Source organism: Onychostruthus taczanowskii, unplaced genomic scaffold, assembly GCF_017590055.1.
Source record: "Onychostruthus taczanowskii isolate IOZ18803 unplaced genomic scaffold, ASM1759005v1 scaffold103, whole genome shotgun sequence".
Classification (NCBI taxonomy): domain Eukaryota; kingdom Metazoa; phylum Chordata; class Aves; order Passeriformes; family Passeridae; genus Onychostruthus; species Onychostruthus taczanowskii.
The window spans coordinates 1,597,400-1,620,587 of NW_024496858.1; the positions used below are offsets into that span (position 1 = coordinate 1,597,400).

Consider the following 23,188-nt stretch of genomic DNA (forward strand, 5'->3'; position numbering starts at 1 on the left):
GTTTTGGATGTTACACTTATGATTTAGGAGTTGAGGGGGCATAAAACATGAAAGCTCTTGTTAATAAGTCTTGGTCTGGGAGTGACAGAAAAGAAATCACAGTATTCAAAGAAATATTGCTAAAATACACAAAGAATATAATCACAAGGAATTTATTTGTTGTTTTTAACAAGTTTATGTTGTGTTTTTGGTGTTGGGGTGTTGCAGGGGTGGTTTTGGGAGGTGAATGTACCGCATTCCCTCTGTTTGCTCTTCTCCACACCAGGACTGCAGCAGTGAAGCAAAGGTGAAAAACCCACACTAAGAGGGATCAACTCCACTGCAAAGGCCTGAAAATTATTTAAAAAGTGGCGAGGTAAAGCAGAGTGGTGCTGCTCTGGCCTCGGATGTGTGGGTGCCGTGGAGGGAGGAATTCCTGGGACCCTGGCCAGCTGCTGTGGGAAGGTGTCCGTGCTTCAGCTCCCTCCTGCCCTGGCTGTGGGTGCCTGTGCACCCTCTGAGCATCCCCTGGTTCCAGCACAGCTCATCCTGCACTGGCATCTTTCAGCTGCCTTGTCCTGGGACAAGGCATGGAGCTGCTGGAGGGCTGCAGGAATGGCTGGGGAGGTGACAGTCACTGCTCCAGCATGAGGTGCATCAATGTGCAGGGAAAAAAAAGGCAAAATTTCAGGATACAGCCACTGGAGCAGGCTCCCCAAGGAAGTGGTCACTGCACCAATCCTGCCAGAGCTGAAGCAGCATTTGGACAATGCTCTCAGGCACAGGGTGGGGTTGCTGGGGTGTCTGTGCAGGGCCAGGAGTTGGACTGGATGCAAAATGTGGGTCCCTTGCAGCTCAGGACATTCTGTGATCTCTGCTGGATTTTGATGCTGTGAAGGGTGCCAGCCCTTGGCTGTGGGCACCCGAACTGGCAGAGCCCCAGCTGCCAGCCCTGGGTCTGTGCCCACAGCCCAGCCCTGTGCCCACAGCTCGGATCTGTGCCCACAGCCCAGCCCTGTGCCCATACCCCAGCCCTGTGCCCACAGCTCGGATCTGTGCCCACAGCCCAGCCCTGTGCCCATACCCCAGCCCTGTGCCCACACCCCAGCTCTGTGCCCATACCCCAGCTCTGTGCCCACAGCTCTGTGCCCACTTCTCTTCAGCAGCCTCTTCTCCATCGCTCCTCACCGCGGGACATCCCAGCGGAGGGAAAAGACTCTTGGTGCTGGAAGGGAGAGAGAGAAGGACGGGAAAGGTTTTGTAGGGAAGCAGCAGCCGCAGGGAGGGAGGGAGATAGGGCTGGCAGGGGTTTGCAGAGCCATGCCCGGCTCAGGGATGCCCGGGCTCCGGCGGGTCCCGGCTCCGCAGCGCCCGGGATGCGCAGTCTGTGGCTCCCTCTGCTGAGCCCGGCCCCGAGCTCTGCCGGCCGCAGGAGGAGCAGGACCTTCCTCGGGGCTGGAAATGTGGTTTTGGGAAGCCCACGGATCACCTGAATGCCAGGCTGGGGGTGTGGGGGTGGGAGAGGGGCACGCAGCCCCTCCGCTGCATCCCACTGCTGGGTGATGCTGCAAACACCCACCTGTGCTGCCTCTGGACAGGGGTGGGGATGGGGCTGGTTTGTCCAAAAGCAGAGGCTACATGCCACAATGAGCTGTTAAAAAATTATTATTATTTAAAATTAGCCCCAAAATCGATTTTCTTTAGAAAAGGGGGGATTTTGGCTGAGCTGGACCCCATCTCCTCTGACCAGTCTCTGTCAGTGCAGTGTTTTGTAGAGAAAAGATGGAAAATCATAGAAACACAGAATGGTTTTGGTTGCAAAAAAAAAGGAGATTGTCTTCTGTCCAGTCCCCTGCCGTGGGCAGGGACACCATCCACTATCCCAGGTTGTTCCAAGCCCTGTTTAACCTGGCTTTGAACACTTCCAGGCATGGGGCAGCCTCAGGTTCTCAGGACAACCTGTGTCATGGCCCCAGCACCTTCTGAGCAATGAATTCCTTCCTAACACCTCATTTAAATCTCCTCTTTTAGTTTAAAACTGTTCCCCTGCTGTTCTGCTCCTCCGGGCACCTGCTCTGCCTGCTCTGGGCTCTGGGAGAAGCCGTGGGGAGCTCTGTGGGCATCAGGTGCCCAAGCTGATCCCATGCCAGGACCACCCATCCCTGCCCCACCTCGCCATGCTGCAGCCCCAGGGTGCCCATTCCAGGGGGGCATTCCTGATCCCTTTGCTGTCCCCAGCTAAAGCAGCTCCCTGGTGGTGGCAGAGGCCTGGGCTGCCGGGAGAGCTGGATGTTTGTACATCCTGGGAGCATTCCTGGCTGGCAGCCAGGCCAGCAGCATCCAGCAGACGTGGGGAATTCATTATTCCTTGATCCCGAGGAGCTCTGCTGGAAAAGACCTCTTCATCTTGCATAAAAACTTCCCTGGAGTGGGAAATCCCTGCCTGCTGCCACTGGTAGGTCCTTCCCTGGGATATTCCAGCCAGTGTTAAATATGAGGAATTTGTACCCACAGCAGGAATCAGGTCAGGGAAAAGGGACAGGAGCATCCCCTGGGAAGGGGCACTTGCCTGGCTCCAGGGCTGGGGCTGCTTCTCCACCACCTTTTGGAGTAGGTAGACACGGAATAAAAGATGATGTTAACAAATGTGGGATTATCCAGCTCCTGCTGGGATCACGAGAGCCCAGCAGCTGTGAAACAGCAGCCACCAGCTCTGGCTCTGCTCCCAGCTGGGCAGGGGCTGCAGCCTCTGCCAGGCAGGAGACGGGGATGGGATTTCCCAGGGCTGGATGGGGCTCAGGTGTGGTGGAATCCGGGTGCAGGCAGGCAAAGCCTGTAGTGTCTGGAATGGATTCACCCAACAGCTTCTGCCAGCATAGAAATGTTTTTTTCCCCCTCCTGCTTTTCCTTTTTGAAGGCTCTTTCCTTTTGCCAGCTGCAGGACCCACAGACTCTTCCTAAGCCATGGCTGCCACGGACTTTCCTTGGAGCCTTTTCGGCCCTTCCAACTCCACTTTTCCAACCCAGGTGTTTCTGCCTTTTCCTTTTTCTTTCCATTCTCTGTTAGTGCAATAACCCTGCACTGTGAGACCCAGGCAGCAGCACAGGAACCTGGAAAGGCAAATTGTTTGGAAGGAAATTGTTTGGAAGGAGATGGCTTTTTTTATTTTATTTTTTTTTTTTTGATTTTGCGTGAAGTGAGCTGTGTTGGGAGGCCAATTCCCAATGAGTGCAGGCAGCCATGGCCAGTGGGCTGTGATGTGGATGGACAGGGAAATTCAGGTGGGACTGAGCACCATGGCAAATATTTCCCCTCTGGGGTGGCCTGGCCCAAGATGCTTGGGAGCATCCCAAATAAAAGGAGCTTGAGGACATGGTTTTGGGGTCTTGGCACCATCAGCATTTGGAGAGCTCAGCAGGAGCCTCATCCTAGGAGAAGCAGCAGATGAAGTGTTCAAACAACCTGAATAAACCCCATGTCTGCAAGTTCTGCTCCTCACGGGGGACCTGAGCCACCCAGGCTGTGGAGGGACAGCGAGCAGGGACAGGACAGCCAGGAGGTCTCTGCAGGGCATCCTTGGACCTGGATGCAGGAATGGCCAGGCTGATGAGGCAGAGAAGAGCCTGCAGGGCTGGGCTTGATCAGCCTGGAGATGTGGAGGCTCAGTTTGAGAAAATATGGAAAAGCCAGGGGTAAAAGGTCCTGCCCGTGGCACTTCCCACAGCAGAGTATCCATGGGAAGTGGCAGCACCAGCTCTGAGCGTCCTTCCCTGCTTGATTCAGCCCCAGGAGGGTCTGAAATGTGCAGGTTGTAAGCCCAGAAAGAACCCAGCCTTAAATTCTTACCCCAAAAGTCTCCACACATGCACTGAGGCTCTGGGCCTCCACAACCTCCTAGCTGCCCCAGCCCCAATTCCTGCCGATTTCCAAGGAAAATCCTACATCTAAACAGCTCCTGGGGCATGGGCATGGATGTCCCCAAAGGGACAGCGAGGCAGCTGCGTGGGGAATGCAGGGATTTGGAAGCTCTGCCACAGGCTTTATTTTTTAAATAAAGATCCCCAACCCCCTGTGGAACTGTGGAGGGCTCCTCCCCTCTTGCCCACGGGACAATCTATTGAATTCCCATTTTTTTTTTTGCGTGAAGGAGTCCGAAGCCGCCTGCCAAGAAGGGGATAAATAAGGAGGCGCCACACCCCAGTGTTACAAAACCTTGTATTAATCATCTCCCTTCACTTTCAATATAGAGCAGATATGAAATATAGCCATGGTTCCTAGTTACACGGGAGGAAATGAGTAATAAATACATCGGAGCAAGTGGAAATCACGAGGGTGTTTCACTGGGAACAACATTGGAAAACTGTACACTTGCAAAGACTGGCATCTCCAAACATTAGTATTTCTTTATATCGGGAAGCTTTTACATGTAACAAACATGCTATTGCCGTATATGACCAAAAAAAAAACAAAAAACCAAAAGGAATTAAAATTTAAAAAATAGGCATTGCTCGGCAACATTAACTAGGCAAAAATAGTTCTTTTGTGCACTAACTTTGTACAGAAAAACCAGGACAAAAGGCATGCATGGACAAGGAGAGGCTGCCCGGGAACGGCATGCAACAGAAGAGAGGTCAAAGCTCTTTAAAGTCAGCTTACAATAGGCATAAATACATCAGGGTTATATATATTAATAAGGGAGGAAGTATTCTGTTTAACATTATTAACATTCCTGTTTTTTTATGTATTTTTCTTTTTTTTTTTTCTTCCTATTCCTCCCAGAGGAATACACATTCACCTTTAAGTAAAGATAAAGGAATACAAAAAATAAAACTCACTTTGCAAACTCTTGATGACTCGTATAAAATCAACTTTAGTGTTATCGTCGCTGTGTGCAAATTATAGACGTCTGCGGGACCTGTTTCCACCAGGCACATTCCGAAAGAGCCAAACCCGACACGGAGAAAGGCGACAACAGAAATCCTTCCCCTAAGCGCTGACCCCCCATCACAGTTTGGGATTTTCCTGCTGGATGCTGCCACCCCTAAACCCCTTGGAGGGTTTTGCTGAGCTGAGCTCGGGGTGTCCCTGGGGATGGCACCGAAGGGACAGGCTCGTGTCCCCGTGCCGGGCCCGAGGTGCGCGCTGGGCTGGCCGGGCTCCCCGGGGCCGGCTCGGGGGAACAGCACCAGGAAAAGGTCCCGGGGCCCGGGGCTGGAGCCGGGAGAGCAGCGGGATGGGGGGACTTGCCCAGCCGAGCCCCGGGACCCCGCGGCGGCGACAGCTCCGGCAGGACAGGAGGGGACAGTCGCAGCGGATACAAAAAGAAAGGCACTGCCGCTTTATTACTGAATATTTGACTTCACAGCCTCACTCGTGCAACTGTTGGAGGATTTTTTTTTTTTCTTTCTTTCTATAAATAGCTTTTATTTCTTTTAGGATTCAAGCTTTTTTTTCCCCCCCCCCACCCTTTTAAGCTTCTTTCCCTGGAGCTCTGCTGCCCGCACTTAGCACCGGCAGCCAGAGCCAGCAGCACTTCCCGAACACAACTGAAGCCACTTTTTTTGTTGTTTTTACTCAAAAAACAAAACAAGAAACAGCAAACGCAACTAAGTCGTTATTAACCTCTAGACTGTCAATGGAAAATAAGCTTTTTCTCTTTTTTTTTTTTAACATCAAAAGGATAAAACAATTGAATTATTTGGTGGTTGTTAATAACAGACATTATCATGGTTCCCAGCCACAGCAAGTTAATAGGTAAAATATCCAAAATAATCTCTCTGAACAATCAGAAAACCTCCGTGTCCATAGTCAGCGAAGGAATAAATAGAATTTCAGCTCTGTAAATACACTGGAGTCTCCCTGAGGGAGGCTCCTGCCACGGTGGCTCCGCTCACACCTCACAAGCTGGGGGTGCTGGGGGGTGACCCAGGTCCCCAGCGCCGACCCCGCTTCTCCTTCACCTCCTCACACCTCTTCCCAACCTCCCTGGCCTTCAGGTTTTCCCTTCTCCACCCTCCCCATCACCCCCCTCAACCTCCTGTCTGCCGGGAAGCAGGACACCAAGGAACAGCAAACATAAAACATTGCATTTGGCACTTGGGTTTCTGTATACATATATATATATATTTCTTTTTTTTTAGAAAAACAACTTAAAAACGCTGCATGAAAAAAGGATTCACACGTCTCCCAGCCCTGCCCATGCTCTGGCTCCCCCTGATCCTGGCACACGATGCTGCCCGTGTTCTCACAGCCCATTCTGGAAATAGTGCTGCCACCCATAGCTCAATCAATTGATTTTATATTTGTTTTTATTCCATTGGAGGACTCGGAGCAGCATCGGGACCGGCAGGAGCATCACTGCAGGTCAGAGCAGTGCTGGGTCAGATTTACCAATTTAACACCAAATTTAGCTCCCGTTATCAAAAGCAGCAGTGGGTGAGGGGCAGCCCAGCCCCTGCCAGCCCCACGGTTAATGCCAAGAAAACAAGGCTGTGAAGCTGCATTTTGGTGCCCTTTGTGACTTGGGTTTATTTGGGGGCTCCTTCATCCCTCACTGGCCATGCTGGAAAAGCCCCTTATGGCTGGATTTGGGCAGGCTGGGCCAGATGTGTGGAGCCAGGATGCAGGAAACTCTCCCAGTGTCCCCCAGTTCCCAGACTCCCCCCGGGACCCTCCTCTGGGCGAGATGCCCCCGCTCCATCCCGCATCCCAATCCAAGCGGGGCACAGGGACAGGCACCCTCCACTGCCCTGAGCACCACGCTGCCTCCACACTGCAGATCTCTTGGCTAAACTGAAAGGAAATTTTGGGGTTATTTTATTATTTCTGTTTCAATCTGGGCCCGCCGGGTCAGCCCGCAGCCGAAAGCAGCGAAACTCGAGATGGGACTGCCGGCCCCGAAGGCCCCGGGCAGGGCAGGCGAATCCTCCCCAAAGGGTTTTTGGTCACACACCCCCACGTGGTGTTCCGTGCTCCTTGGTATCCTCCTCCAGGAGCAGGGTTTGCCCACGGTGAACCCTCCGTTGTCAGCACTCTCCTCCTCCTCCTCCTCCATGTCTGCCCCAAGCTCCCCGTGCTGCTTCACCATCGTCGCTGAGATTTTGATTTCTTTTTTTTTTGCCATCTTTCCCCCCCCCACCCTTAGCATGGATGTAATAAATGACAACACAAATTCCAAGTCTAATGATATGTTCACAAGGACAATCTACACATTCACAAAATTAAAACAGGAGAGAGAGAGAGAGAGAGGAGAGGAGAGAGGAGAAGGGATGCAAGCTATCGCTGAGGCTCCCTCAAGCCCCGACCTCGCCGCTGGACCCGCAGCAGTTGTTGTCCCGGCCAGCGTCCCCGTGGCGACGCCTTCTAGATCGTGGAGGTTCTGTCGACACCATCTGCAAGTGGGAAGGGAGAATTAGGAACAGCCCCAGTGAGTAGTGGTACCCCCAAGCTGGGGATTCAGGGGATGGACCCCCAGAGCACCCCCAGCCCCTACAGCGAGGTGGTGTTGGGGCCACCCCCACCACCTCCCATCTCCCCAGGGGGTGCAGAAGGGCTTTGGGGTGTCAGTGCTCTGCTGGTTCCTCTGTGCCACCAACTGTCCCCACCTCACAGCAGCTTCCCCAGGTCGCTGTCCCAACACCAGTCCAGGCCTTCTGCCACGACCCCACAACCCCTTTCCCAGGAGCAGAGGAGGTTTCTGGGCAGCCTGGACTTGTCACAAGGCAGGTGACAGTCTGGGACTCTCCTACAGCACCACAAGTTCCTGTGTCCCTGAGCAGGAGCCAGGGGACAGGGACAGAGCTGGTCCCAGGGGCAACCTTGCCCGCAGTTCACCCAACCCTGCAACACCTGCACCGCAGAGGATGCAAAATTTTCCTCCATCTGAGGATCATGGAAGGACAAAAAGCCCCGAGGCATCCTTTCTGTCTCCCCAGAGCCCCTGTCCCCAGCACCCTGTGACAGCAGGGATGCATCCAGCCACAGCCCGATCCCAGGAGCGAGGGGTCCATGACCCACCCCAAAGCCTCACAACTGACCCCGGTACCAGCAGCCCCCTGTCCCCACCCCCGGGGGCAGAAATCAGCACCCAACAGCACTTCCAACCCTCCAGCCCTGATCCCACACCCCGTCCCCCATCCCAAACCCCATCCCCAGGATGGAAAGTGGCAGGAGGCAGCTCCCAGAGTGGCTGTGGAACAGAGAATTCCCTGTTACCACTTGGAGCAACAAGTGGGCACCACGGCCACCTGCCTCCTTGACACTAAAAACAAACAGGTTTGTTACGCCTTTTTTTTTTTTTTTTCTCCCCCGAAAGGTTTATTTTTTTAAGAGCTATTTATAGCACAACCGGTTTGGAGAGGCTCGGGGAATGCGACCTGGAAAAAATAACTTGGAGGAACAGTACCCTGCAGAGGAACAAGACAGCTAAGCCTCGGCTGGGCACACGCCGGAGAAACGCTTCGGGTGACAGAAGTGTCCTTGTTTTCCCAGCCAGGGATGCTGCCAGGGCCCTGCTGCTTCCCACAGTCCTTGTTCTCCCGTTCCTCTCCCCAGGAAGGGCTGTTGCATCTGCAGGGAGCCTGGTGGCACTGGTCCTCTCCGAGGGCTCCTGTCCTCAGCCATGGGTCACAGTCCAGGATTCCGCAGCAGGACCCGAGCTGGTCACTGGGGACTCCGGGCGATGCCGGCGGCCGCGCTCATCCCGTCGCCGGGGCCGTCCCGCGTGCCTGGGGCTCCAGAGCGTCGGCAGGGGACACCGGGAGCTTCTGGTGACAGCCGGTGCTCTGTGCTGCACCGGGCTCTCCACTGCTCTGCTGCTGCTGCTGCTGCCTTTTCGTCTTCCCTGCTTGTTTTTGCCCCGGTCCTCCTCCCTCCCCGTGCCCGCTCTCCGCTGGCACCCCCGGCCGTGTGAGCACCGCCAGCTCCAGGGCACGGCGCCCGGCACAGCCCCTGGCACAGCGCCTGGCAGGGATTCAGCCCCCAGCTGTGGGCACCCCCGGTGGGATCCGGAGGCGGAAGGGCACAACGCTCCAAAGGCTGTGACCCATCCGAGCGCCGGCGGCAGGGGCTTTATCGAGAGCTAACGAGAGTAGCGAGCTAACACTAATTATCATTAGCAAGCTGAAGAGTGGCTAATTAGCACGGACTCCACTAGTGCTGGTGCGATCCCTGCGTTCGGCTTTGCCCCCTGCCCCGGCCGCCTCGCTGAGAGAAGCCAGCATTCCCATCGGAACACCCCCGGGAGCATCCCTGCGTCCGGCCCCGCCGCCGTCCTGCTCTCACAGCCACAGCCTGTCCCAGCTTTTGGGGGGCACGGGGCAGGGGCAGGTGCTGGGGGGCTCAGCAGAGGTGGCGTGGACGTGCTGGAAGAGCCCCAGGAGGAGGGAATGCTCACCGCTGAGTGCGTGCTCCGTCATGCTCAGGCACAGGGACTCCAGCCTGTTGTTGATGTCAGGTTCAGTCACCGGTACCTGGAACTCTGCAGGGAGAAAGGGAATAGGAGATCCTGGTCAGGGACCTGGCAGGGACCCTGCCTGCCTGCTCTGTGTGGGAAAATCATCTTAAAAATGCCCCAGGAGGGTCTGACAGGACTCCCAGAAAAATCTTCAGCAAGAGACGCTCAAAAAAGCAGTCATCACTCCCTGTTATCCATAAAGGATGAATCTGAGGGGGTTCAGGTGCTGGTAACAGATGTAAGGGACAAGAGCAGAACCCCCACCCAGAGAGGGAGCAGCCCTGGTCATCTCCTGGGGATGGATGCTGTCCGTGCAGGCAGGGTTAGTGCTTGGACATGGGATGGCAGCACAGACCAGCAGAGCCACTCTCTGGCTTCTTTGGGACCAGCCTGGCTCCCACTCAGCCACCCACATCGTCACTGCCACATCCCTGGGTGGGTGAGCACAAAAAAGGGGACACACACACGAAGTCTGGAGTGTTCCAACACCCCTGTCCTAATCTAAACAGCAGCAAACTTTCCCCACCCTGCAGCAAACCCTGCAAATACAGCTTGTGCTACTGTGCTGGACGGCATCTCCCGCTTTCCACTGGCTCACAGGAACATGGACGAGATCCAGGAGGGCTGAGGTCCCCCCACAGCCTGGCAAACAGCGGTTTGTGAGCCCAGCATCACATCATTGCTTATTTTCCTTGCGACTTAATCCACGTCTTTGGCTCCCCAATCCTCCTACGCCCTCGTCCACCGCAGGCTGACACACCAAGAGAAACCCATTTATTCTCCTGCAGCGCCTGAGAAATGTGCCCTTGTCCCGGTGTTTAATCAATACCTGGGAACAGCTGCTGCTCCTGCTGTAGGGAACATTTGCTGCCCAAATGCTGCAGTTTAACACCACTGGTGTGTGAGGCCAGGGAGCTGCCAGCCCAAAGCAGGAGTGTAGGGATGAGGGTGAGCTCGTGGGGGATGGATTCCCTGTCCCGAGGTGTAAATGGTTATGGGGTGTTGGTAGGAAAAGCTCAAAGCTAAGGAAGGGATACACAAAGAGGCTTCCTCAGGGCCAGGATGCTCCAGGTCCAGGGTCCAAGGTCAGAGGGATCCTCCCTGAATCAGAGGATGCTCCCATACACAGGAGCACTTTGGCAGTGCTGGGGAAGGAAGCACTGACACAGCACCGCTTCCCTTCACACGCACTGTGGAAAGAATTTCCCCTGAGTGCATGAGGGCAGTCCTTCCGCACCGGGGCTGTGTCCATCCATCAGGAAAAAGTGATGGATGAGCCACCACCTTCCCTCCTGACAGGAGCCCCCCAGAAACGAGCCACGCAAGGCACCAGCACTGTAACACACAGAGTCAAGGTGGCGCATATAGGGTCAGAAATCCCTCCAGGGATGTCTGTGATTATCCCAGGAATTCGGAGATACCCCGGTGGGAGCACACTGTGGGGAGGCTCACCTCTCACCTCCCCTCGTCTCACCTGGCTGTGGGGAAGTGGAAAAGCACCTCTGCTGCCTACCTGGCTGCTGAAACATCAGCATGGTCTGCGGGGACGTGTGGACCGGCAGCGAGCGCGTCCTCTGCACCGAGCTGTGGCTCCGGCTGGGCATGCTGTTACTGCCCCCAGGGTTGGCAAACCACAGGTTCTGTGGGGAGCAAACACAGCGTGTGGGATGCGAGGCAAAGCCCTCTGCGCCGTGGGTTTATGACCACTTTGGGCTTGTAGAATCACAGCATGGTTTGCGTTGGAAAGGACCTTAGAGAACATCTAGTACCATCCCTTGCCATGGGCAGGGAGCTTCCACTATCCCAGGTTGCTCCAAGCCCTGTCCAGCCTGGCCTTGGACACTTCCAGGGATCCAGGGGCAGCCACAGCCTCTCTGGGCACCCTGTGCCAGGGCCTCCCCACCCTCCCAGGGAAGAATTCCTTCCCAGTATCTCATCTAAATCTCCCCTCTAGCAATTTAAAACCCTTCCCTTCCTCCTACCACTATTTGCTCTTGCCAAAATCCCCTCTTTTATTTTATAAGCCACTTTAAGTACTCAGCTTTTCCCCTTCTGCTGCTTGGTTTCACCCCCTGCCGCTGCTCCCACTTCCACATCCCACTGCACCGAGGGGAGCCCAACCCAAATTTCTGCAAACTGCCGGAAGAGCAGTTTGCAGAAAAAAAAAACTGGGGATGTGGACAAGTCAGAGAAGAAAGGAAGTGGGAAAGGGACGGGAGAGCCAGAAAGGGCAGGAACGCCGACCAACCTGTCTGCCTTGCTTGAGGATGGCGGGGCTGGCGGCAGGGCTGCGCTGGGGGGTGCCCAGCAGCCCCGTGGGGCCCAGCAGCCCCAGCCGGGCCGTGGGGAGGTTGCGGGAGGGGATCTGGAACTGCCGGGGGTTCCTCCGTGCCAGCCCTGCCCCCGCGGATCCGGCGGTCGGCAGGGAGTTGGACTGGCCAAAGCCTCGGCTGCGGAGAGAGACAGGGCTGGGGTGAGGCACCGAGCCTGCAGGGGGTCCTGACATCCCATCCCAACGAGAGTGGGACACTGAGCCCTCCAAGGGGGTTCTGACCCTCCCATCCCACTGAGAGTGGGACACTGAGCCCTGGGAGGGGGTCCTGACCCTTCCATCTCACTGAGAGTGGGACACTGAGCCTGCAGGGGGTCCTGACCTCCCATCCCACTGAGAGTGAGGCACTGACCCCTCCAAGGGGGTCCTGACCCTCCCATCCCAACGAGGGGTGGATGCTGAGCATGGCAGGGTGTCCTGACCCTCCCATCCCACTGAGAGTGAGGCACTGACCCTTGGCAGGGTGTCCTGACCCTCCCACCCCACTGAGAGTGAGGCACTGACCCCTCCAAGGGGGTCCTGGCCCTCCCACCCCACCGAGGTGGTCTCTCCACCCTGCACAGGCAGTGGGAAGGAGGCAGTCTGGGTGTGCAGCATCCTCTCTTCTTCCCATCTGCCAGTTGCCTTCCCGCCCTTCTGCAGTTCTCAGATCCACACTGGTTTTCTTTAAAGCTTATTTTACTCCTGCAAAATGGGTCTGTTCTTAAACACAATCTAAAATAATCCAGGTAATGCCCCAGGAACTTGATTTCTTCAAGAATTCTCATGAGTGGATTCTCCAGTGTCTAATTTAAGTTCAGCTTTTGCTGTTGTGTTTTCTTTCTCCCCTTCTAGGAGGCTTGTTTTTACAAATATGGTCACCTCTGAGACTTCTCAAGTTCTGTAAAATTTGGTTAGAATGACCTAATAAATCCAAGTTTTATTAAGAAGAGCTGAGGTAAAGGAGCTCTCCTGAAATCTCATCCTGGAAGTTCCTATACTCCCAGTTATCTCTAAACACTGGGGTTTTTTTTGGGAATAAAAAACTTGCAACAACCAGGCTTTGAATGAAACAAAGCAGTGATGTTGTTAAAAGTGATTTAAATATCTTTTTTTTTTTTTGGCACAACCCCTGTGCTTTCTAGGATCACCTGAAATGCAGCATCACCTTGGAAGTGAGCAAACGTGGTGTTCCCAACACAGCCCTGCCTGGCTCTCTGACTGCACCTCTGGCTCTGCAAAGCTTCCAGCCTTTTTTTCTGCCACTTGACAGCTTTTGGAGGAAACTCCAGTGCTGATGCCATCACCAAAGGGCAGCAGGGAAAGAGCCCAGCACTGGGGACACCCTGCACAGCTGGGATGTGCTGGAGCCATGGAGACAGGGTGGGATGGGAGGGAAAGGCAGCGACCACACGCACAAGGACACTGCCTGCTGTGCTCCCCTCCCAGCCAGCACCTGGGATTGCACTGCTGAAGCTTTTCCAACCCTTCCCCTTCCTTAAACACAACTCTGAACCCAGCAGAACCCATCCCTCCCTCCCGAAATCCCGCATACCTCCTCTGCTGCCGATAGCCCGACAGCTCCAGGAGGGATTTCCGAGGGAAAGACCGAAAGAGTTTCTGCACCTGCTGTTTCCATGACAGCAGCCGCTTCTTCTGGATCTCTGTAAACGCCTGCCCCCCAAAAAAAGAGAGAGAAAAAACAGGAAATGGATGAATATTCTTCTGGACAAAGCCAGCAGGGATGTGCACGTGGGAGTGTGGGTAAAGAAAAGCAGCTGGAGCAGGTGATGGGGTGAGCTGAGCCCCATCAGAAAGTCCAGGGGGAAACACTGCTCTGTCCTCAGGATTTACTCAGGTGGAGAAAATGCTCTGGCAGCATTCCCTGTGTCCCAGAGTGACAGCCCAGCTCTGCCTCAAGGCTGCCCACTCCTTTTGGCAGAGCGAGGGTTCGACGGTGCGTCCCGATGGGTGGTGACACTTGTCACCTGGATGTGGCTCTAGAAATGCTGCCAGGGTGAGCAAAGCTGGGATTTGGAAAGCTGAGCTGCCCTGTGGCATCCTGCATCCTATCCCCCTTCTTGGGGCTGGGCAGAGCTTGGCTGTGATCCTGGCACTGACAGGCTTGGGGGGGTCACCCAGGGTGAGCCTGTCACCCACCCGGGCTCCCTGCAAAGGTCACCCAGGCAGTGACAGACCTGCTCCCAGAGCTCCAGCCAGGAGGTGTGGGTGACAGGGACACCCACGTGCCACCACTGCTAACTTTAGACACCCCAGGTCTCTGTTGGAGAGCAGCAGAAGTCTCCAGAGGACAATCTGGAGGCTAATTAGTGCCTGACTTGATTGCTCCGAACCACTCAGGAGGAGATGCTCTCTCCTGGTGCTGATTACGCCGGAGCCAGCGCAGAGGGTGGCCCTGGGACGTGGGTGGCTCTGGTGGGAGAAGTGCAGGCACTTTGGGAAAAGTTCCATGTCCTCCTGGCTTTGCTCTCTGGTCCTCAGCTTCCACCACTTCTGCTCCCTGATCCCTGCCATATGGGCAGGTGATGGAAGCAGCTTCTTCCAGGTTCTGCCGGAGTAGGTAGGAGACACTGCAGGACACCAGGGACACTGGCCATCCCTCCCTGCCACCAGCGTGCCAGAGCCCTGTGGCACAGCCTGGGCCATCCCAATCCATCATCCAGCCAAGGCAGACCCGCTGGGAGCAGGAACAGATGCAAAATCCCTGTTGCAAAATCCCAAGACCACGTGGTGCAAAACGGGAGGAGGGATCGCCGGCTCTGTGTGATGGGAACTGCCTGCACGTTCATCCCAGGATTCCTGCTTTCATCCAGCTGCTGGTGGGACTGTCACGAGCCAGATGAATTTCCCAGCTCCAGGCCTTGGCAATTAAACCAGCGTGGGGGGAAGCAACATTTCCATGCACCACGCTGGAGCTACCGCCTGCTCCAAGCCTGTTCTGTCAGAATTACTATTAATACCCCCCAAAAATATTTGTGTTAGAAACCCAAAGGTTTACATAAACAGACACTTTGGAAACAGTTTCCAAGTGATGAGAACAACAGTTTTAGATGATCTGACACGACTCACCTCGTGGATTAGACATTTGTCTATGAGCTGTAAATAGGAACTTATATTCTCTTCATCGGGTCGGGAAACTAATAGTTGTGTGCAGACTGGAAAAAAAGAGGAAGAGAAGGGAAATGGGGATGGGGACACCAGGATGGGGCCCAGAAGGGGTCCCACAAATCCCTTGGACATCCTGTTTCCCCTGTAACCACGAGCAGGTTTTTCATCACTGAGACAAAATGCCCCTCCCCAATTCCTGCTGTACCTTTCTATATTTAAGGACAGATTTTGTTCTCTGTTATGATGGTGTAAATCCAGAGTAACACCACTGGAGTCCCCAAAATTAGACCTAAGCAACTCAGGGGCACAGGATTAACCCCTATCCATAGACAAGAGAGCTCCTTCTCCCATGGCCAAAATCTGCCCCCACTGCAGAGTGGTCAATTCCCACCTTCCCTGATGAATTTTAACCTCTTTTGGAATTAATGTCATTGAAGGAAGTGGGAATGAGCTCACAGAGGAATGAGCTTCTCCTGTTGTAAACGCCTGAGCAGGGATGCCTGGGGGTCCAGGAGGACACCACATCTTGGCAGGGCTTGTGCCACACTCTGACATTTGTCACAGGAATGAAATGGGGCCGGAGCCCCACATGTGGCAGTTTCTGCAGGGAACCAGCTGGGGACAAATTCTGCACCAGGTTCCTGTGTAGAAGACATCTCAGCTATTTTTTTTGCAAAGAAGGTTGGAAATAGAGACAAGGCTGATATTTCTTTGTGGCACCCCAGTGAGGCTCTTCCTGTTCCCAGTCTCCTGCAGATGAGAACCCCCCTCCTCTTCCCCAGGGAACCTCCCTCCATGCAGCACTGACACCTCAGGTGCCACCAGCAAGGTTAGGGCACATCCAAGATCATACAGATTTGCTCCAAGAGCCATAATATTGCACAAGAGGTCAGTCCCCACCTCAGCTTGCTCCTGTTACCTCCCAATGTGTCATCCCTGATGCAAAGCTGCACAGCCTGCACTCGATAGGGAACAGCACCTGGATGTCCTGCCTCCAAAGTGGGGCATAAGAAGGGGCTTGGACCCACTGATTTGCCCTCCAAATGGCTCATGTCCAGCCCATGCACCACTGCTACCCTGCTCCAAGCAGGGTAAGTCCAAGGGATGCTTCTGAAACCACCTCTGGATCAGTGGGATGACCCCAGTGTTCTGGATGGGAAGAGAGAGGACATCTTCCACTCATCACCTTGGGAAAAGTTGTGATCTCTGCCTTGGACCTGGGGCTTGGAATGCATGCCATCCACCCTGGACCTGGGGCTTGGAATGCATGCCATCCACCCTGGACCTCGGGCAGGCAGCTTGGGCCATTGCTGCCCCTCCCCAAAACCACAACCCACCTGCCCTATCTTCTTACCTCTAACCCCAGCACGACAGAACCTCAAAAAACCACCACACCCCTCAGACTGGGAGCTGCAGGAGCTCAGGGAAAGGCAGCTGCCACCACACACCCCGTGCCCCGGGGCAGCCCTCCCTGGTGACGAGTCCCCAGGTCACCGAGGACAAGCGACAGCTGCTCCTCACCTTTCCCCATCACTCGGGTGAACTGCCCGGGCAGGTCTCCCTCGGGCAAAGGGGCTCCTCCGGACTCGCCCTCGCATCCCGGCAGATGGTGCTGCTGCATCCCGGCGGCCGCGGCGTCCTTGCAGTCCGAGCCTTGGCTGTCTGAGCCCAGCAGGGAGGAGGGCTGGTGCGACTCCACGTCCCGGCTGTGCTCCTCCGTGCTCGAGTTCTGGGAGGAGTAGGCTTTGATGGGGGTGAGGATCATTTGGTGTAGCTCCTGCAGCGGGACACGCAAGTTGCCACCTTCCAGGATGTCCTGTGGATCCAAGTGGAGAGAGGAGGTTTGTGTTTGCAGGGACCAGATCCCTCCTGCGACGCCCTGAGAATTCCCAGCTTTGCTCCTGCTGCATTCCACAGTCAACAGCCACGTTTCACTCATCAAGTCTTTTCTTTTCATCAGGGGAGTGCTGCAGGGACTGATTACCCATGGATGTGTCCAGACCTGAATCCCCTGAGATAAATGTGCCCCCATCAACCACTGGGACCCAAGTCCAACAACAATCCAACTTCAATGTTCCCACATTTCCACCAGGGAAATGGCAAGTCCATGAAAGTGACTGAGCTTGGGAGATTTGAATGCCCAGAGAAGTAAATATCTTGTTGGTTCTCCAGCAATCCTACAATCCTAACATTTCAGCTGTATTTCATTTGAATTACACTAACATGGGCTCGTTTCCTTTTTCCAGCATTTCCTTCAAGCCTGGCTCCCATTGACTGCTCTGCCCCAAAACTGCTCGCCATGGCATCCTCATGCTCTGGGATCACCTCAGAGCCCAGGACCAAGCTGGGATGCAGGAGCCTGTCCTGTGGCAGCTGTGGGGACATCCCTGCCCACTCTGGGATGGGCTGGGAGAGTGGATGCAGAGGGCACTGGGAGGGTTTCAAGGAGAGCAGGGGGTTTGTGGTCAGACACAGAAGGGGACACCACAAGGTGAGCTGATACTCCCACAGCAAAACCATTCCGCTTGGAGATCCTGGGGCAGATCCACCCAGGAGGGAGAGGGGTGCACCCCAGCCTCACTCCTGGTGTGGATCAAGAACTCCATTTCTACGGTCAGATCCTCATCCCACTGATGGGAAATAACTGCATTTTGTTTTTAATGTGGCCTGGACCAGAACAGCTCACTGCAGGCACAGTCTGGCTCATGGGACACTGCTTGGAAAGAGGCAACTTTTGGAGTGAATCCTGATGTGCTGAAGGAAGGGACACTAAGTGGGCACATGGGATGTCTGCAAGCCTTGAAACAGTTGTTGATTCTAATTCCTGCAGCATTCCCAGCTCACTCTTGGACGCCTCAGCTCCATTTCTCACAAAGATCTGGTGTCAGTCTGCTGGGCACTATTTTTCTGGGAGACAATCCTGCCCTGCTAACTAACAGAGAGGGGTGGAGCAGCTCTTTCCAAGAAAGCAGCAGCATTTAGCAGCGAGACACTGCCCAAAAACATCAAGTCCCACACATGCTCTTGTTTAGCAAAAGCTGGATGGGAAGCCTGGAAAAGCAGAGATGTCTCCTCCCAGGGAAAGCAGCTCACAGGCAGCTCTGAGCCCCAGCAGAGCAGGACAGGGTCACAGTGCCACAGCCCAAACCCACCCCAGAGGGCTCCAAACCAGTCCCTGCCACTTTCCTCCTGTATTTTACAGCGTGCCTGGCTGGCTGTGCCAGCTGAGCTGGGCTCCAGCTCCTGCACAGCACCACTCAATCAATACCAGATTCCCAAATCCCAGTGGAGGAGTGGAGGAAGAGGCTGTGCAATAGCCTGGAAAACACAGGGCTGCAGCCAGCTCCATCCAGCTCTTGGATTTAATAGTTATTATTAATAACAGAGGTAAATATGGCTTTATTAGCTCCTGCCATACTCTGAGCACAAGCCCATATTATAAATAAATAGTGAAGCAGTGAGCTAAGGAAAACACCAATAAATAGCAACACACCACAGAAGTATTTAAAAGCCCCTAGTGGGAGGCTCTGCAAGTTGCTGTTTGAAGATGGTGCAATTAAATATAATATAATACAGTGATAATAAATAGGGAGAGGTTGGGTGAGCTGCTCCCAGCTAGGCTGTGGTGCTGCTCCTTCCCCAAAAGCCCTTCCTGCAGGGTTTAAGCTTTTGTTGAAGTGATAAAGAAGTTTCTATTTATTCTCCTTGGAAATTCAGGATGTTTTTCGGGCACTGGAATTCTGTGAAATAAAACCTCAGATCCCCACAATATGTGTAAGCGAAGAGTACTTCACCCCAGAATTAATTCCTGGCTTCTTGAAAACAACAAGAAATACAAAAATGGTTGTGATTACTTACTCCTTCTAGAGATTTGAGCAGGTTTTGTCTTTCTTTTAGCTTTTGGATACTGATGACTATTTTGTGTCTTGCGCCTTTGGTAACGTTCTGCAAAAACAGGACAAAACTTGATGTTAACACTTCCACAGGGCAGCTGGCCCAACCCAAACCCTTCCTCTCCTAAACAGAAAGGGCTGCTAGAAATTAATTACATTTTTGAGTGCAGGGGTTTGTGGGGGACATAGAAAATCACCCAGAGACTTGCTGAGGATAGAGATTTCCAGCTAGTCTGTCCCTCCCTGGTGCACCTACACATGGAGAGCAATGGTGTTCCCATTCCTCTTTATCCCAAGGATAATGCAGAGGTGAACCTGAAAGCAGTGGGGGCTGGAACTAGATAATCTTTAAGCCAACTTCCAACCCCAAACAGCAACATTCTATGATTCTGTGACATTTTCAAAGGCAGTCTGCCATCAAAGCCCCACTGCCTTTGAGGGAGTTGCCTACCACAGGCTGCACCCCTGAAACTCCTGAACTTAATCCCAGCTGGGAAAAAAGCCCCAAGCACAGCTCCCAGTGATGGGACCTCCATGCTGGGACAAGGTTTCTTTCACGTACAATGTGAGATTTTTTCACTCCCCAAGGCCCAATTTCCCTTTTTCTGCTTCCCAACCACGGGAAGTCACACGAAGGGGCTTTGGAAGTTGCCACTCCCAGGTGAGGTGGGACATACTTGTGCCTCGAGCTGGCACTCGGTGAGGGCCATCATCTCCTCGTACGTCATCTGGGAGAAGAGGGCGGCGTACTTGTGCAGCCGGAGGCTCTTCAGCCAGGCTGGGACATCTGCAGCAAAAGGCAAGGACAGGAGAGCTCCGCTGAATTCATGGAACAGCACAACCACGAGCAATAGCATCAACCCCGGCATGAGGGGCATCCCAAGGGACACCTCACTGAGCTTCACGGACCTCTGCGAGGACACAGGGATGTGGATGGGACAAGGAACAAGCCCTGGATGGGGATACAGGGCTGTGGATGTGGATGGGAGGAGGAACCAGCCCCTGGATGGGGATGCAGGGATGTGGATGTGGATGGGACAAGGAACCAGCCCCTGGATGGGGATACAGGGTTGTGGATGTGGATGGGAGGAGGAACCAGCCCCTGGATGGGGATACAGGGATGTGGATGGGACAAGGAACCAGCCCCTGGATGGGGACACGGGGTTGTGGATGTGGATGGGACAAGGAACAAGCCCCTGGATGGGGACACAGGGATGTGGATGGGACAAGGAACCAGCCCCTGCATGAGGACACATCCTCAGAAGCTGGGTTTCTGTGGGAAAGCCACTGGGAGTCAGCCCATGGGGAGCAGGCATTGTGCCACTGCACGCCAAGCTCCTCACTGCTGTTTTCCCAGGAACATGGGAGCTGCTGAAGCTCACGGAGTGGTTGAGCTCAGGACAAGCAAAGGGCTGTTTTGTGGATGGCAGACACTGATTTATGCATGAGGGATGGTGGCATGTGCTGAAAATGGAACTGGCTGCTTAAACAGAACTACAGAGATGGGTTTGGGATGGAAAAATGATGTGCCATCAAAGACGGCCCCACACTCTGCCTCAAAGGGTGACTTGGGACCTAAAATGCACTGACTGAAATGACTTCTTCCTTCCCAGTTGTTACCTGCAGTGTAGCACCTCTATGCCCAGCTGGAGGGGTACCCAAAAATACATTTATCCTCCTGACATCAACATGGTTTCACAGTGAGGGACCTGGGAGGGGAATCCTTCCTCTGTGACATTCAAAACTCCATGATGGAGAAGGCAATGTGACTACAAGCAGCTATGCAGGGTTTTGCAGGTCTGGGGGTCTGTGGTGACACCCCACAAGGGAGGGGGGCCCTGCAGGTGTCTGTGCTGCAGCACAGCACCTGGCCTGTGATGATGTTTTTAGTTTGTAAAGGCTTCAAATGCTTTGTCAAACTGAGACCTGCTTTATTCAGCACCTACAACCCACAGGAGCTCTGCCACAGCCTCCCCAGCTGACGTGCTCTGCTCCCAGCAATACCTTGTCCACAGCCCTTGTCCCCTTCCCTACCAGTGAGACACTTGGGAGCTCATTCCCACTGCTGGGACATCCATCTCATGGAGTGGGTCCAGAAAGTCCCACACTGCTGAGTACCACATGCAAGCCAAGGATCGTCCATGACCTCTTCCTGAACCAAGGCCTCGTCACTGGAAGGGACAGGGCAGGAGGGATCTTGGTTTGCTTCCCTAAGGCAATCCATACATCTGCCAGAAGTCTCCTGCTGATCCCAAACCCACCTTGCATCCAAGAAGAGGATGCAAACAATTCCAACATGCTGCATCCTGCTCCCACTCTCCAAATCCCAGACACACACTGGGATTCACGTGTCAGTGAAATTCCTCAAGTGCTACACAGGAGATCAAACCCACACCAAACAGGGGGAAAAGCAATTACTGAGCACAGATGGGCTGAAATTCACCGCTTTCCATAAGTTCTGACATGCAACATTCCCCAAGTGTGCTACCAGCACCCTCTTAAACTAATTTCTGTTTAAAATAAACAAAAACCTCTAAACAAAAAGCCCCATCTCCAGCACAGGCTCAAATTTCAACACCATTTTAACACAAAACCACATCATTCTAGTGACAGCAGATTAAAAGTCGCCACGGGACATCTGCCTTTGGCACACATCCATGCCAATGGCAAAGCCCACAGGGATGCTTCCAGAAGAGAGATGCAACCTCACACAGACACTGAACCCTGCAGGAAACCCATCTCCAACCTTTGCAGAAGCAGCTCTTTGCCTTTGCATCAGCCTGTCTGGATCATGCCTTGATTTTGGGGAGAGTGGTGGTCCCAGAGCCCCCCAGCCAGCAGAGATCCTGGCAATCCTGGGAACAGGCTGGGGAGAAGGAGCCACCCCAGGACAGAGGGAGTGTGTTGTGTGTGGTGGAGCTTTCACCCTTCCCACAGGGAAGAGGCAACCAGGAGGTGCAAGGACATCCAAGGTGATTTCCTGGTCCTTGGAAAGTCAAACTTCCCAATGCTCTCCATGGATGGGTGAACCAGCTGCCTGCAGAGCTACTCTTTAATCAGCAATTACCAGGAGCTAATTGCAAAGTCATGGCACGGCTGTCAGGAAATTTAGAAGGAAAACAACTCACCCTGCCATATTTACACACAGGACACCTTGGATCCCAGCAGAAACCCCTGGCTCTACCCAGACCTTCCTCCTGGTGCTCCCCAGGATGTGCCCCAGGAATCACAGAATCCTGGAATGGGTTTGGTTTGGAAGGGACCTTAAAGATTATTTCATTCCAACCCCCTGCCATGGGCAGGGACACAGGAAGGAACAGACAGACAAATTGGGATCCATGGAGAACCAAGTGTCCATATCTTCCCCTGGAGAAACCAAGAGCTAGGATAAAGCCAAAGGGCATTTTCCCCTCAGCATGAAGACAGATGGAAAGAAAAGAACTGGGAGCATGAAGATAAACAGAAAGGAAAGAAACAGGTGACACTGGGGGAGATAGACTGGCAAGGCAGGTGGGGATCTGTCATGACATTCCAGATCCCATGGGTCTGGATCCTCCTGGATGCCCTGGAGGGTGTTAAAGAAGGAACCAGCTGCCCAGGAGCAGGGGGGACACCCAGCCACAGGAGCCTGCAGGCACTCAGGGAGACGTGGCTGCAATTCAGAGAACGGACTTGGCAACAGGAGCAGCCAGCCTGGATGGAAAACGAGGCAGCCCCATAAAAATGCACCGAGTTGTGCCTTTCTGTAGGAACAAGAAACGGCACGATCGGAGTGCAGGGAACGGGCAGTCCTCTTTTTTTTTTTTTCAGGAAAGCTGTGGGGATACAATGGGTCATATGGAGCTCACAGTGCTTTGTTATTTGAGGACGATGAGCTACACAGCCACAGGAATGCTGTCTGGAGGCAAACAAGCCTCTGCTCTGCTTCCAAGTCCAGTTTTGGGCAGCACACCTTCAATAAAACGCGGACTTTTTGGAAAAAATCCTGGCGGAGAGAAGCAGGAACAACCCCAAGTTTAGAAAACATCATCTGGGAAGGCAGTGGAATGGTTCAGCCTGAAGAAAACCCAGCTGAGGGGGAGGACACAGCAGGCACAGACACCAGAGGTTGTGAACATCTGTTCTGCACGTCCCTGGACAGGGGGACAAAAGCCATTTGGCTGAGCCAGCAATGGGGGAATCATGTTTGGAAGTCTGGAAAGGGACAGCCCGAGGAAGGGTGGACGTAGCCCAGCTGCACGCAGCAGCAAGGGGATGTGTTAATATGTGGGGGTTATTGAATTGGTCATTGCTGGTGGACAGCCTCTGGGTTTTGTGGATTTGGCCACACAGGTTGGTTGCACAGCCCTGGGAAGTTCCTGTCCACGCAGATCCCGGAGCTGCAGCTGTGGATCACAGGGAGCCAAGCTCCCCATGGCCTC

At 54.0% G+C, this 23,188-nt stretch overlaps 1 protein-coding gene across 5 annotated transcripts in view; it reads right to left on the reverse strand.

Moving 5' to 3' along the window:
- Positions 1 to 4,181: 4,181 nt before the first annotated feature.
- SAMD4A (sterile alpha motif domain containing 4A) overlaps positions 4,182 to 23,188 on the reverse strand; it is a 96,494-nt gene continuing 77,487 nt past the window's right edge. For 2 of the 5 annotated variants that reach the window (XM_041413059.1, XM_041413042.1), the window contains 9 exons: positions 19,445 to 19,554; positions 18,733 to 18,819; positions 16,396 to 16,690; positions 14,836 to 14,921; positions 13,301 to 13,419; positions 11,683 to 11,884; positions 10,948 to 11,074; positions 9,375 to 9,458; positions 4,182 to 7,371 (listed from right to left, as the gene is read on the reverse strand). In XM_041413059.1, coding sequence (XP_041268993.1) covers positions 7,343 to 7,371; positions 9,375 to 9,458; positions 10,948 to 11,074; positions 11,683 to 11,884; positions 13,301 to 13,419; positions 14,836 to 14,921; positions 16,396 to 16,690; positions 18,733 to 18,819; positions 19,445 to 19,554 — 1,139 coding nt within the window. In that variant the 3' untranslated portion in view covers positions 4,182 to 7,342. Of the gene's footprint in view, positions 7,372 to 8,266; positions 9,459 to 10,947; positions 11,075 to 11,682; positions 11,885 to 13,300; positions 13,420 to 14,835; positions 14,922 to 16,395; positions 16,691 to 18,732; positions 18,820 to 19,444; positions 19,555 to 23,188 lie in introns of those variants that run through there. The other 3 variants (XM_041413050.1, XM_041413029.1, XR_005953282.1) reach the window with 2 other exon arrangements.